Source organism: Pipra filicauda, unplaced genomic scaffold (genome assembly GCF_003945595.2).
Source record: "Pipra filicauda isolate LSUMZ 115617 unplaced genomic scaffold, ASM394559v2 scaffold28_size6257848_pilon, whole genome shotgun sequence".
Taxonomy (NCBI): domain Eukaryota; kingdom Metazoa; phylum Chordata; class Aves; order Passeriformes; family Pipridae; genus Pipra; species Pipra filicauda.
In genome coordinates, this window is record NW_024104409.1 from 2273919 (window position 1) to 2288509 (window position 14591).

The following is a 14591-nucleotide window of genomic DNA, read 5'->3' on the forward strand; positions in this document are numbered from 1 at the left end:
TTGAAGTTGCTACACATGGAACTGCCAGCAGGCTTTCAATGTATGCACTTCTTCTGTAACCTGCCAGGTGAATGTTCTTTGTGTAGTGATTACACAGCCACAGCACGTGTATTCTAAAGGAAGGCACAGATATGATGCCCTAAAAAGTGAATTAATTCAAGCTAGATATGTTCAGCGTGTGTTACAGTGAAAACACAGCATTTTCACTTTGGACTTCTTCATGGTGGTATAATTTGTTTCCCTGTCTTATTCCTGAGTTTCCTGTTCCCATCTTTGTTCTTGTTGAGGATGAAAAGTTTATGGTAATACTCTGAAATGCAGAAAGAAAGGAAATGATAGGTTGTTTAGGGGTGGGGGTTTTTAATTATTTTTTCTTTGGAGACAAAAATCTGTAGCTGACTTGTCCTCTATCTATTATATTCAATTGTTTCCTCTAAGGATATGGACAGGCTTACTTGCCAGATACGCTCAGCAAGCATCTGGCACCCAGGAAGACTCTGCAAGCTGTCTGTGTTACCTTTGAAGTGACCTTTTTGTGTCTTGTCACTTATTTCCATTTTTTGATGGACCATTGAGGTTGTCTTGATGATTTCAGTGCAATTCTCTTTAACCTGCCCTTCGTTGCATGTAACTTTTTTGTTTCTTTTCACCTTGTTTAGAAAGTAGTCTTACTGAGCTTCATCCAAATTCTGAGTGGTTTAAAAATGCATCTTTGTCCTCTTCTGTATGTATACTGCCAAACTGCTGTAGCAGTTAGATGCTATATTTTTCCCAGGTTTCTTGGCATCTCTGATGAAGTGTTAAATTCCCTGCTGAACACCCAGTTACTATATAGAAGCAGCTGGATTGGTCTTAGCCACATACCTTACCTTTTTTTTTTTCTTTCTATTATATCATAATCTTCCTATTTATTGTAAAAGGGTTATAAATCAGTGAGCTGTGGTCCAGCCACTCTTTTTGGGTTTGTCTGCGTTTCATAGAAACAGACTTGTTGCAGAACAAGATTCTCCTCAGGATCCATCTCTTGTAGAAGTGTTCGATCTGCTCACTGTTTCTCCTGGTAAATGTGCTGAGGGGCTGTCACTTTGAGTATTGTTCACAAATGCATTAGGTGAGCTGGTAGGAAGGGGTAGTTCATTAGCATCTGTTGACTTGTTCTCTAGTTTCATCCACCACATATGAAAGAATTATTCTAGATAGTTCTATTTCACTCCTGTTTAGCCATACAGACCCTGTGTTGATACTGGTACAGTTATCTGATGTCTTGCAGAGAAGTGAAAATTAGACTACTTTATGATTAATGCAAGTGGTAAACACCTTTCTTCCATCACACAGGTCTGACCATAAATCATACCCTGTCTTCTGTCCGGACCTGTCACTTGATTTTTAGGCTTCTCAGTGATGGCTGTCTCAAAATTGCTTCCCAGTGCTGAAGCTAAATAGAAGAATACCCATCCTTCCCTTTGAATGGCAAAGGATTTGTTAATGCTGTTTTATAAACTCTAACATCCTTTTTTTTCCAAACCTCGGTATTTTTTAGAAGGCAGAAATACAAATAGTAAAATTTTAAGGAATTTCATACAACTGTATATTGCTGTTCAAAAATACCATGTATATGTTAATCTCTGCAACTATGAATTCTTTCTAGATGCAGAAAACCTTTTTGAACATGAACTGGGGGCATTGAACATGGCTGCACTTCGACGAAAAGAAGAGAGAGCAGGTCTTCTCAGTAATCTGGGTCCTTGCTGTAAAGCTCTGTGCTTTCGGAGGGATTCTGCAATTCGTAAGCAGCTAATGAAGAACGAAAAGGCAAGTACTTTGCTTACAGTGCTTGGTCAAAGTGTGGATTCCACTAAGCAGAGCATTTCTCTTAGGAGATAATTTTTGTGTTTGTTGTTCTGAAGTAGACCTAGTCCTATAAATAATTAAGAGACTATTATTTAGAGAGGTTTTAGGGTGTTTATTTTTTACTTAAAATGAGAGATTAAGTATGAGACAAGGTAAGTTCTGTTTCTTCTCATTTGGGGATTTAAATTCTGGAGATACATTTTCTATATCTAGAGAATGCATAATAAAAGTAGCTGGGTAAAATACAATTTCAAAGGCAATTGTTGAATAATTCTCCTACTTAAGATTCCGTATACTTTTATAAGAATTTTAAGAATTCAAGTTAAAATTGAAAGAAAAATTACTTTAACCATATTTGCTACTGCAGTGGAATTTATGATCTTTCATGCTAATAGAAAAATCATTAATTCTCAAAGTCTTTTCTAGTGGAAATGTATGATTTAACCTCTAATTATTGAGAGTACTTGAGAGTAATTTCTCAGTTTACATGTTAAAAGCCATTGTTTTCAGTTCTTTCTTTTTTTATTTTTCATTTTTCATTTCAACAGGGTGCAACAAAACAAACTTACACAAATTCTGCAGCAATGGACAGTGACTTGTTACGGTTAAGTCTACGGTTATTCAAACGGAAAACTGTCTGCCAGGTTCCTGGGCAGGAAAAGACAGAGGACAGTAAAATTCCACAGCCAACTATCCAGCAAGAAGTGTGTGTGACTTGAGCAAATGACTGCAGTGGCACTTACCAGTTGATTTCTCACTACGAGTGTTGGTGTTGCTGTTTAGAACTGGTTGGTTGGAAAGTGACTGTAGAAGATAGAAGAAAATACTCCATTTGTACACAGATAAGAATTACTGGCTTTGGATGCCAATAGGAGGAGTAAAAAATAAAGACTTGTGTGTGAAGGTCTCTGCAACTTTTATAATAGTGAATCTTACACTGTAACATAAACCTGTTTTATGGTGCATCAAGTGTAATAATGTGAAGATGTCTGGGTTTAGCAGTTTATAACACCACTTGATATTAAACTGAAGAAAACTAACTGGGTATCTTTTTCCTTATTATGAATGGGTTTTCCCGCTACCACCTTGGTCCCTCAGTACATCTGGAATTTCTTAAGTAACTTCTTTCCTAGGAGTCTGTCTGTCTTCACTTTCCAAATCCCTTTCTTGTCACAGTAGCCTCTGGTATGGATTTGGGCCAAACTCTAGCTCTTTTCCATCTTTAACATAGGTTTCCTTTACTGTCATTTCTGGACACAAAAATGTAGTCTAGTCAGTTAAGGCTCCCCTTCTTGTTGATGAAAAAAGAAAGTATAAAACCCAAAAAACTTTAGGAAATGTTTTAGGACCAGTTTTAGGTGCCTATATTTAGCAGACTAACTGCGTTTTGGAAATGCTGGTGGCTTACAAAAAGAACTAACACATGCATTTTGAAAAACAGCTGAAGGACAACGCAGTCATCGGTCACAGCCAGCACGGCTTTGAAGGAAAAGTCCTGCTTATCCAACCTGATTTCTTTCTATGACAAGGTAACCCACCAAGTTGATCAAGGGAAGTCAGTGGATGTAATCTTTTTGGATTTCAGTAAAGCTTTTGATACTCAGAATCTCTGACAGGATCCTTCTGGACAAAATGTCCAGCCCACAGCTGGATAAACACATCATGTGGTGGGTGAGCAATTGGCTCACGGATCAAGCACAGAGGTGAATGGGGTGACATCAGACTGGTGACCAATCACTAGTGGGGTTCCACAGGGCTCCATCTTGGGCCCTGTGCTCTTCAACATCTTCGTAAATTACTTGGATGCAGGACTGGAAGGGATACTAAGCAAGTTTGCAGATGCTACTAAATTGGGAGGAGCTGTTGAGTCTCTGGAGGGCATAGAGTCTCTGCAGAGAGACCTTGACAAATAAGAGGGCTGGACAGTCACCAACCATATGAAGTTTAACAAAGGAAAGTTCTGGATTCTGCACCTGGGGTGGGTCAACCCTCTATGTATGTACAGGCTGGGGAACAAGAGGGTGGAGAGCAGTGCTGTGGAAAGGGACTTGGGGGTCCTGGTTGATGGCAAGTTGAACATGAGTCAGCAGTGCCCTGGTGTCCAGGAGGGCCAACCATGTCCTGGCAGGCATCAGGCAAAGCATCGCCAGTCGGTCGAGGGAGGGGATTGTCCCGCTCTACTCTGCACTGGGGTGGCCTCACCTTGAGTTCTGTGTGCAGTTTTGGGCACCACAATATAAGAAAGATACTAAGCTCTTAGTGTTCAAAGGAGGGCAACAAAGATGGTGAAGGGCCTTAAGAGGAAACCGTATGAGGGGTGGCTGAGGGCACTTGGTCTGTTCAGCCTGGAGAAGAGGAGATTGCGGGGAGACCTCATTGCAGTTACAACTTCCTCATGAGGGGAAGCACAGGGGAGGCACTGTGACTAGTGACAGGAATGATGGAACAGCCTAAAGCTGAGTCAGGGAAAGTTTAGGTTGTATATAAGGAAAAAGTTCCTTACCCAGAGAGTTATCAGGCACTGGAACAGGCTCCCCAGGGAAGTGGTCACAGCACCAAGCATGTCTGAATTCAAGAAGCATTTGGACAACGTTCTGAGGCACATGGTGTGATACTTGGGGGTCCTGTACAGGGTTAGAAGTTGGACTTCGATGATCCCTGTGCGTCCCTTCCAGCTTGGGATATTCTGTGGCTGTATCATATATTTTACATTCTGTTAATTTTCAGGGCAGATCAATCCCATGCAGCAACTGGGGTGTGTTTTACAGTTGATGAGTTTCAGGAGGTTTTGGATGTAAAGGCAGTGACCAATGATGTTTTTGCCCATTTCATGGGCCCGATTAGAGACTCATCAAGCCTTGGCTCAATTTTGTAAGAATTGTTTTCAGTTTGAGAAGTTAATATCTTGTGTGGGATCTTTGGATTATACCAGTAGAGTGTGTTTAGGTAGTCTATGGAGTCCTCCATGTGAAATTGAGACTTCTAAAACTTCAGACTACGTCTCTGTATGCACCTCTATACTTTTCCTGCATTTAAACCTGAACTGTTGCTTTGAATTCTGCTCATAGAGGATGAGAAAAAAAATCCATAGTTATGCCTTGATACTGGCTTGCTGCAAAGCAACTTGCTTTTGTTTTTCTCATTCAGGTTGAAAATGAGTTATGAACCACTAAATTTTTTGACAGTTGGTTTATATTAGCTTTTTTAACCTTTTTGTTCACTTGGAACCAGCATGTTGAAGTGGGATGCTGAGTGTGCTGTTGAACAGCAGGTCTGTCTCACATCTCTTGTGATTACTGACAGTTGTATTGGCTTCAAGCAAAGGCCTAACTATGAATAGCAATTCACTTCAAATACAAAGATTTCTTATTATAATGCTTTCTGTAACACCTAGTACATAAATGTTCAGTAAAACGGTTAAAGAATTGTTAAAGAAGATCTGAGAGGGGTTTTATTTCTATTTTTGTAAGAACCCACACTCCAGTATATAGTACTAGTGTAAAATATAAATTACATAAAAAATCTACCATTTGTTTGATTCTTATTAAACTATATCGTTTGGACAAAACTTTATCTTCTGGTTTTTGCTTGCTGGACATTTTTAACCTGCTAATGATTATTTTTAATGTCATTGGTAGTTTCATATATGCTTATAAAAAAATAGTGTGTCTTAAACACACTAGTACCTGAGCAAGAGTTAACAAACCAAGTCTATTCAACATTTAAATGCATTCTCACCTGTTTTATAGCTACAATAATGCTACCTTTAAGCTGAAAGTATTAGATCATTGCCACCAATTATGTTAAGGCCTATTTTAATCTCTGTCTCTAGAAGACATAAAAATGTTTGATAGCTAGAAACAGCCTTATCTAGTACATAGATTCATGGTGTGGCATTTAATTACACTGTGCTTACTTTAAACACTCTTCCTGTAAAACAGTCAAGGTGTATATATGCACTTAGTTTGCAGAAGAATATTTCACACTGCCCTAGAAAATGAAGAATAAAGTAGGTTTGATGGGCTGCTTTGGGTATCTCCTGAAGTGACAGTGTTCTTTCAAAGCCAGTGCTGATCTGTACCATCATTTGTTGGGATTATACAAAGAACAGTGCTGAAATTACCTCTTACACACCTTTGTTTTGATTCAATTTGCAGCACCGAATGAGTGCAGAAGTATGTTACAGCACTGGCAGAAAACATGCCTGTTCCTCTGGGAAGCACTAAGATTTTTGCTTTTTTTCAAGCAATTTTCCATCACCTATCAGGAATCAATGTACAGGTAGATCCCAGTAAGTGTGAAATTCCTGTATATGAGTATTTTAGTCTCTGTCATTTTAACTAAAAATAGTATTTAGTTTGCAGGGAATATAAGTTAAAAACTGTCATTAGGTAATTTTACAGTAGTTTTAAGAAAAGGACAATTGTTTACAATAACTTTAGAAAAGTAGGATTGCCCACATCCCAGTTTCAGAAAAAGGCATGAAACTTGTCTGAATTGCATACCTTGCTTTAGAACCTCTCATCCCCTTCCCTGTGTTGATCATCATTTCTCTGATGGGGTGTGCTTGCCCTTTTAGCCTTTGCATGTCTTTCTCCCTATTTCTCCCCTAGTTTGATTTTGTGTGGAAAAGAGTACATGGAAGAATTTTATTCTGTTTCACATTTTGCAAGGCTTCAAGAGGGTGCACAGGAGCCTGTAATGTTTCAGGCAGTGGGCCATGGACAGGGCTGAACGTGTGCCTTCAGTGCCCTTGTGTGCTCCGGCTCCAAGTCTGAAAATGTGGAGAAGCATCTTCCCCACTCAGTTTCTCCTTTTAGGCTGTGGCAGCAACTTTAAAGCGGTCCCTGTACCAAATCAGAGATGTCAGTCCTTTCTTCTGCTCAGCCCATGCTGTGCCTAGTTGGATGATAAATTAGTTTTAAGCATCCCTAAAGTGCGGTGTGGAACGTGGCGCTGCAGAACAACAAGCTGCCGTGTGTGCCGGTAAGAGGAAGCAGGCTTTCACCCAGGTGAAATGCTATGCCCAGCTTTTGCAGCCGCAATGGATACACAGACAGAGCAGATTTTTAGAGCCTCAAGACACGAATGGGACTATGACCTGTATCTTGGGATATTGTCATGTTCATTATCTCAAATAGTACTTTAGGGCTATTACCGCTTCAGCTAGTGGAGGGAGATACAGATTTTGACAGTGGGCCATCTGCACAGTGTACTCAAAAGACTGAGTTTAAACAATTTTACTAAATTAGGCTTTTATTTGAATTGCCTCAATGCAGTTGTACTCTCCCTTTTCTGAAGGGATGCCCTTCAGCAGGGAGCAAGCTGACTGGAGCTGTTGTGCCTGTATGAGGCAGGACACAGCATGTGTGTTCAATTCTAACAGTTGCTACCAACTAGAAGAATTCAGGAACCTCCTGTTTTGCAGTAGCAGTCAAAGTTTGCTTTTCAAAGGGTCTTTGTACAAAAAAGTTGTTTTTACTGTAGAGGTCTTTGCTTTAATGCAAAGGGGAAGCCCGAGGAGATGGTACCAAATGCTTGGGTTTGGTACACCATGTTGTATAGGAGGTAAGGTATTGGGGGCAGCGTGGGCATCCGAGGTTTTTTGGACGCACTTCCAGGTAACACATGGAGAATGGCAAACAAATTGTTAAAATATTAATAAAAAGTTCTAAAGAAAGCCCTAAACTCAAAGCAATGTGACCAGACACCAAAGATGCAAAGGGTTTCTTAAACTACTATCCTCCAGAGAATTTGGAAATTAGTCCTATCAAAATCAATAAGGGAGACCAATTGTGTGGGAGAGACAAGTGCATAGCATTCAATGGCCAAGTGCCTAAATTTTTATGGAAAAAGACTGTTTTTATACTCAACAGCCAGTGTTATTGCCTCTGCCCTATCAGTAGGGATCAGTCGATGAAAGAGGGAAGATAAATGTATTCTGGGAAAGCTTAATTTCTTGATATCAGCTTTCACTGATGGGGATGCACCTGCCACAGGCTTACTTGTTCTCCTTAGTGATGAAGTCGAGGTATTATCTATGAAGACTGAAGTGTCAGAAGACATGCTAGTACAAACTGCTGTGGCACAGAGCCGTGTGCTGCCAGATTTTAAGTGTATGTTCATGTGTGAAAGGATTGTGCTGATTGTGATGGTTGCAAGCTTGCAGTTCCTAAACAAGGGATGATTGAAGAAATGGGGTTTGGATGAGGATTTCAAGAAAGCTTGCAGCTTTAGGGGGAATGAAAAATGCTCTTTCTCATTAACGTCGTGATTAAATTTGTTGTTTGAACGTATTAAGGGTATGAGGAGTGCTTGAGGCACTGCATGGAAAGTATGTGAGGAAGGGAATAACAGAACTGGGGCACAACTGAGTAGCACAAGTTGTAGTTGTCAGCCAGGGAGTGTGGCTTCACACTCCTAGAAGCCAGGAGCTCGCTCATCAGAATGATGGAGACAAAAGGATGTAGGTATGCTAACTGAGCATACCGTGCACTGATGAAATACTCTGGAAGCAGGCTGTGTAACCATAACATGGTTCAAAATGGGTGTTCCCAGAAGGGAGAGGAGTAGTTTTACTACTCTCTCTAGTACCTGCAAATTCTCGCCTGGTCTGCCCTGGTTTGTTTCCCTCTGCTTACAGAAGCTGGATTCAACCCACAGACACAAGGAGCCCTGAAAATGAGAAGCATGGAATATGAATTCTGTTGTCTGAAAAACTGAGAAAGTGAGAAGTGGGGAGAAAAAACTCAAGGTCAGCAAAAGAACAGGTGGGCCTAAGCTGCTTATATGTACTTTTAAGACAGTAGCCCCCTAAGGACCTGAATAGATGCACACAAGATTTACCTTCTCTCTGAGTTGCAAAGGTGCCTTGTGCCAGCAAGAAACCTGCAGTTTGTTCTATCTTAGACATCATTCCTTTGTCTCTGTCTTCCATGCTCACAGAAAATATGTTATCAAGAGGTTTCAGAGGACTTTTGAAACGTCTCACACAAGGTTATGAGAAAAAAAATCAAGCTGTAGCAAGTGAAGAATGAAGAAATGACATGAATTTAAAATTAACTGGGAAACAGAAGGTAAAGCAGAGGATTAAATGATCACATCTCATCACAAACAGCTCACAGTGGGTGACCTCCCTGTACATTTGTGATGTAGGAAGGAGTTGACTGAGAAGCAAGATGAGAAAATTTGCAAATTACAGTTACAACTGGAGTAAAACCCAAGGAGATGCGTTTGCTGCCTTGTGGCCCATTCATTTGGCTCATTTCAAGTCCTTCTGCCAAGCGAGCATCAAGATGTCCAATTTGATTCTATTTGATTTGCATGGCAAGGGTTTGGTAGCAGGAAGGGTTACAGGAATGGCTTCTGTGAGAAGCTAGTAGAAGCTTCCCCCATGTCCAACAAATCCAATGCCAGCCAGCTCAAGATGGACTCACCACTGGCCAAGGCCAAGCCCAGCACCAATGGTGTAGTGCCTCTGGGAAAACAGAGTTAAGAAGGGGGAGGAAAAAACCTGTGCCTTTTCAGATGGAGAGAATAGTGAGAATAGATAAGAGAAACAGCCCTGCAGGAACCAAGGCTAGTGAAGAAGGAGGGGCAGGAGGTGCTCCAGGCACCAGAGCAGAGATTCCCCTGCAGCCCGTGGTGCAGACCTTAGTGAGGCATCTGTGCTCCTGCAGCCTGTGGAGGTCCATGGGGGAGCAGAGATCTACCTGCAGCCCATGGAAGAGCCCACGCTGGAGCAGGGGAATGGAAGGAACCCACACTGGAGTAATTCATGAAGAACTGCAGCCCACGGGAAGGACGCGTGTTGGAGAAGTTCAAGGAGGGCTGTCTTCCGTGGGAAGACACTGGAGCAGGGGAAGAGTGTGAGTCCTTCCCCAGAGGAGAAGGAAGCCCCAGAGACAATGCTGATGAACTGACTGCAGCCCCCATTCCCCAACCCCCGGTGCCACTGAGGTGGGGAAGGTAAAGAATTTGAGATTAAAGTTAAGCCCAGGAAGAAGGGAGGGGTGGGGGCAAGGCGTTCTGAGATTTGGGGTTTATTTCTTGTTACTCTACTCTGACTTGATTGATACTAAGTTAGATTAATTTTCCCCAAATTGAGTCTGTTTTGCTCATGACAGTAATTGGTGAGTGATCTTTCCCTGTTCTTATCTTGACCCACAGGCTTTTCATTATGTTTTCTCTCTCCTATCTAGCTGAGAGGAGTGAATGGAGCGGCTTTAGTGGGCACCTGATGTCCAGCCACGGTCAATCCACCACATCAACATATCACTGAAGCAGAAAATTTAATCAATGTCCATACCTTATAGTGCCTGCCATACGTTTGCAATATCAGTGCCAGAAAGAACATTATAGTTCATGGAAAAATTCAACTTGATGTAGAGAGATGTGTGTCAAGCCAAAAATAGAAGAATACACAGAAAAGATGATGTACACAAAGGTAGAAACTGCACTATGAGTAGGTTCCTAATGCGGGAATGGTTATCGCAAAGCAGGTGAGAGAACTTGGGGAAGGCATGGAAGATCCTATATCAAAGAAATTAAAATTCTTGGGACTGTGTCCTTAGAATGGAAAGGAGCAATAGTAGATATTATTAAATTTTGTGAAATAGTGATCCAGAAAAACGAGCACAGAAAGTAACTTTTTCCTGCTCCTTATTATAGAGCTCAGTTGTAATTCAGTAAAATTAAAAGTGACAGAACTAAATAATAAAATGGAAATTCCTGTTTTCCTCACAGTGCCTAATTAGCCTTATAGTTCAAGTTATAGGACATTGCAGAAGTTAAAACTTACCAACATTTTCAAAAGGACTGAGCATGCTGTGAGCATATACAGCTGTTCCTCCTAGGTAAACTAAGTCTGCATCTAAGACAGCTTATATTATATGAATTTTTACATAATGGGGAAGGCTGTCAGGCATTGTGAGCTTCTGGTACCCAGCAGTTTGTTTCTGCGTGAGCAAGCTGTCCTAGCTCCTGCAATAGGATAGCTGCCTGTTGGGAAAAACCTCTGACCCAGCTGCCAAATCACATGGGGCATTTGCTTGTGGAGAATTCAGATTGGGATGGGCCAGGTTCCATCACACAGTCATTCAGACTCGGACAATCACGTTCCTGTGTTTCAGAACCCTCCTGGGCATGTGTAAATCTTTCAGTGTCATATGTGTAGGCTTAAACTGCTCATCTCTTGGAGACTGTAAGAGCTGCTGAGCAGGCTATGTCAGCCTGTGTCTAATTCTGGTAGAAAATAGAAGACTCTATCTGATGGCTTTTGAATTTCCCTTTGAGGTGTCTGGTTAGGACCACTGTAAGAGGGAGACAAACTGACAGGTAACATGCCTGACTGTGACATTTTTCCTGCATGATCTGAATTTCTATTTTTTTTCTTTATGGAAAAGTCTTTTTTGCCAGCTTATCCAAAAGCAAATTGCCCAAATAATAAATGCACTGTTAAATTCACACTTAGCAGCAACTATTCTGTTCTTCACTTTCCCCAGGCAGTGGTACCCCTCTTTGCAGATCTCATCTGATGCATGAACTGTCAAAACATAAATGGGCAACTGTGACTTCTCTGCTGTCTGCTCTGGAATGATAGTATAATCTGTATGCTGTATTCATGCCTTTAACTTCCACTTTTATTGCTGTAGTGTAACCCACTCTTTTTTTCTTTCTTGGTGCACAAATTACGAAGATGGCCTTGCCTATTTGTCAGTAGAATCTAAAGTGTATGCAGGGTGTGATGCACAGTTCTGTCTTGTTGTTTGGTCTAGTTAACACTGCATTCATAACTACACATAAAAAATGAGAGTGCTGTCTAATGACAGCTTAGCATAAATCATGGCATCCTCTGGCCCAAGTGGAAGCATGGAATCTTAGCAGATCTGAAGCTTAAAAAAAAAAAAAAGAGTGATAAACATTGCTTTAAAAACATTTCTAAACCCGTAAAAAACAGAGCTGTTCTGTTCATTGTACATGTTTGTATGGGCATGTGAACCTTTTCCTGAAACATAGGACCAATGGCATCACCATCTACATTGAAATGTCATCATGAGAGTGCTACATAACCTCAAGATTCGCTTATAAGGAATTGCTCAAAATAGGGTCCCACTTCAGCACTGTTTTAGGAAAAGCGATTTAATACTGCTCAAATATCATAAGAGCATAAAACATTCTGATTTTGCTTAAATTGCTGGAGCCTATAGCAAAATGCATTGGATAGTTAGTAAATAAGGCAACTGGATAGAGAATTTGAGAGTCAGACTTTTTCTTTCTGGCAGCAGACATGTATCAGTTCCAGGCTCGGCTCAGCCATGCATATCTGGACAGAAAGGAAAGATCACATTTATGTATGGGAGATTCAACTCTTAATTTTCACCTGTATAAACCAATGTGAAGTGTGAAGAGAATGACATGATAAAATTGATGTACTACCAAAGTGATAAATCCAATGTCTGAAAAGATGTTTTCCTTCCCTGCTTGCTTCTGAACCATAGAAATTGGTTTTCAGCTTTTCACCCGAGAACAAAAGAGGAGGATTTATCAGGTGGGTTTTTTTTTCTTTAGAAATATTTTGTGTTGCTCTGAAAGTACCTAATCATTGTTGTATTGTTTTTTTGTATCCAAAAAAGGAATGTTAGTTAAAAACCAGGAGTTTTCTTAGATTTGTCCCTGATTATTACTGAAATACATATATATATATGTTTTTTACTACAGTTTACAGAGGGTAATTGTTCTGGTCTGGCCAGGGGACACAGGCAGCAGAGTTTCTGCCATCATGCAAAAGCCTGTCAGGTGCCTCTGCTGTAGTCTCTTGTGTTGCTCCTGGCCATGAGCTAGGGACAGGGCAGCTCAGATGAGAAGCATCAACATGTTGGCCATGGCCAAATGGGGCTGGTCACACCTCAGGCTTTCCATGGGCAGAGGTGTCCTAAATGTTTGCAATCAGCATCTTTAGGAGGATTTACATGATGCCATGGTTTTTAAGCAGGGCATAAAAGTACGAGGTTTGCAGCTCCAAAAGAAACACTGTAACCAACTTTAATCTGATAAATGCTGACACAGTCCCATAAGGGAATGGAGGAGAAATCAAATTAACCCTAAATTAATTTGAATTATTGGGGTTTTTCTCCTCTTCCTTCTTCAGTACTAGGGTAGCTTTGTGATTCACCGATCAAGACCTGCAAAAGTTTCTTTCCATGCTTACAAAATTAAATTTCATGCAGCTTTTGACCTGGATTAGTGGTGGACAGAGAAATATATAGCCTGATTCCAATTATTTCTTAGCTGTCACCCCTGACCCACTCCATCCCTCTGCTGCTGGCACATGCTGCTGTTTGTGGGTGGGCAGCTGCAAGAAGGCTTGCTGGAAAAGGAGTCACGGAAGGGTTATTAGATGGCAATAGAAAGCTGTTGTAAGTAAAAACATTCAAAAAGCCAACAGAAGTGTTAGGCGTGTTTAAAAATACATTGTAAAGAATATTGCAAAGACCATTGTAGAGATATAGTTATCTTCAACATGGCCTAGTTTCTAATTGAGTTTTAAACCCCCACTGTTTAAATGACTAATTTTCTGTCTACATGAATAAATTTACTCTTTTTTTTCTTGGCAGATAACAATTTATGAACACTGGTCCCGTTAGAAATCCTGAAGTACAATTTACATTGACAATAAAACCTTTAACAATTGCTAAAACAGTTAACCAGCTCACCAGCACATTTCCAATCACAGATCTAGCCTTAGGAAGTTAACTAACAAACATGTTATTAACCACTGATGAGGAGCTGTTTGGAAGAGATCATTGCTTAATTAATCTCTGTACTGAGCTAATAAGAGTGTTAAATGGGCCTCTCTGTTGAATTGGGTTGTTAATACAGATTGCAAGTTCCCTCAGGGGGAAATCTGAGGCCAATATGACATTAAAGTTAGCCATCCAACAAAGATATTTTAGGCATTAAAAATAACAAAGCCAAAAAAATCCATTAATAATGTCATAAGATTCAGTGGCTGTGTATATATGACTGAGTGTACGTGCGTGTGTGAATTACTGTGTGTTTTCCTCTCCTGGTAAGAAAGCTTTATCAATAATCTTATTTAGATTCAGTGTTTTTCATCACTGTTCTGTTGCAGTATAAATTAAACTTGTCACACTTATCTGTAGTAAGCAGGTTCCACTGATCAGGAAGGCAGAATCTGACGCAAACTCTAATGTCATCTGCTTATCCTAAAAAGACAAACAAGATCAAAAATCTCTTCGTATTAATGAGCTGGATAAACCTTCTGCTTGATACAATTTGATACCCCAGTAAAAGGCAGTGTGACCAGATTGCCCTTGTGCTTCATGGCATTTTTAGCAGTGTGTGTTCAGGTATTAACCATGAAGCAAGAGGGCACATACTTTATATTAAACATTTGTTTTGGAAGGTGTTATAATTCCCTGCACGAGAAGCTACCTACTGCCTTGAACTCCCTTTTAACACACACGTTACATCTTTTGGGAGAAGAGAAAGACTCCATAAAAAGAAAGGCTGGAAAGGAATAATTTGCCCTTGAATGTCTGGTGTTAGTAATTCAGAAGGGATATTGTTCTGTCACTACAGTCACTTCCACGCCAGTCCCTGTCCCTCATGAGACCAAATTCCATCCTTACACCCAACTTGGAGCTGTTGACTCTGTATGCTTACATCCCATGTTCTGAATATTATACTCAATATGCAATTACATTTATTTTGTATGA

The 14591-nt window shown here is 40.5% G+C and overlaps 1 protein-coding gene across 4 annotated transcripts in view; it reads left to right on the forward strand.

The window, feature by feature from the left end:
* The window catches only part of ZC3H13 (zinc finger CCCH-type containing 13), a 46340-nt gene extending 43449 nt beyond the window's left edge, over positions 1-2891 (forward strand). For all 4 annotated transcript variants that reach the window (XM_027720252.2, XM_027720255.2, XM_039382899.1 and 1 more), the window contains 2 exons: positions 1649-1812; positions 2400-2891. In XM_027720252.2, coding sequence (XP_027576053.2) covers positions 1649-1812; positions 2400-2570 — 335 coding nt within the window. In that variant the 3' untranslated portion in view covers positions 2571-2891. The remainder of the gene's footprint in view (positions 1-1648; positions 1813-2399) is intronic.
* Positions 2892-14591: the final 11700 nt, after the last annotated feature.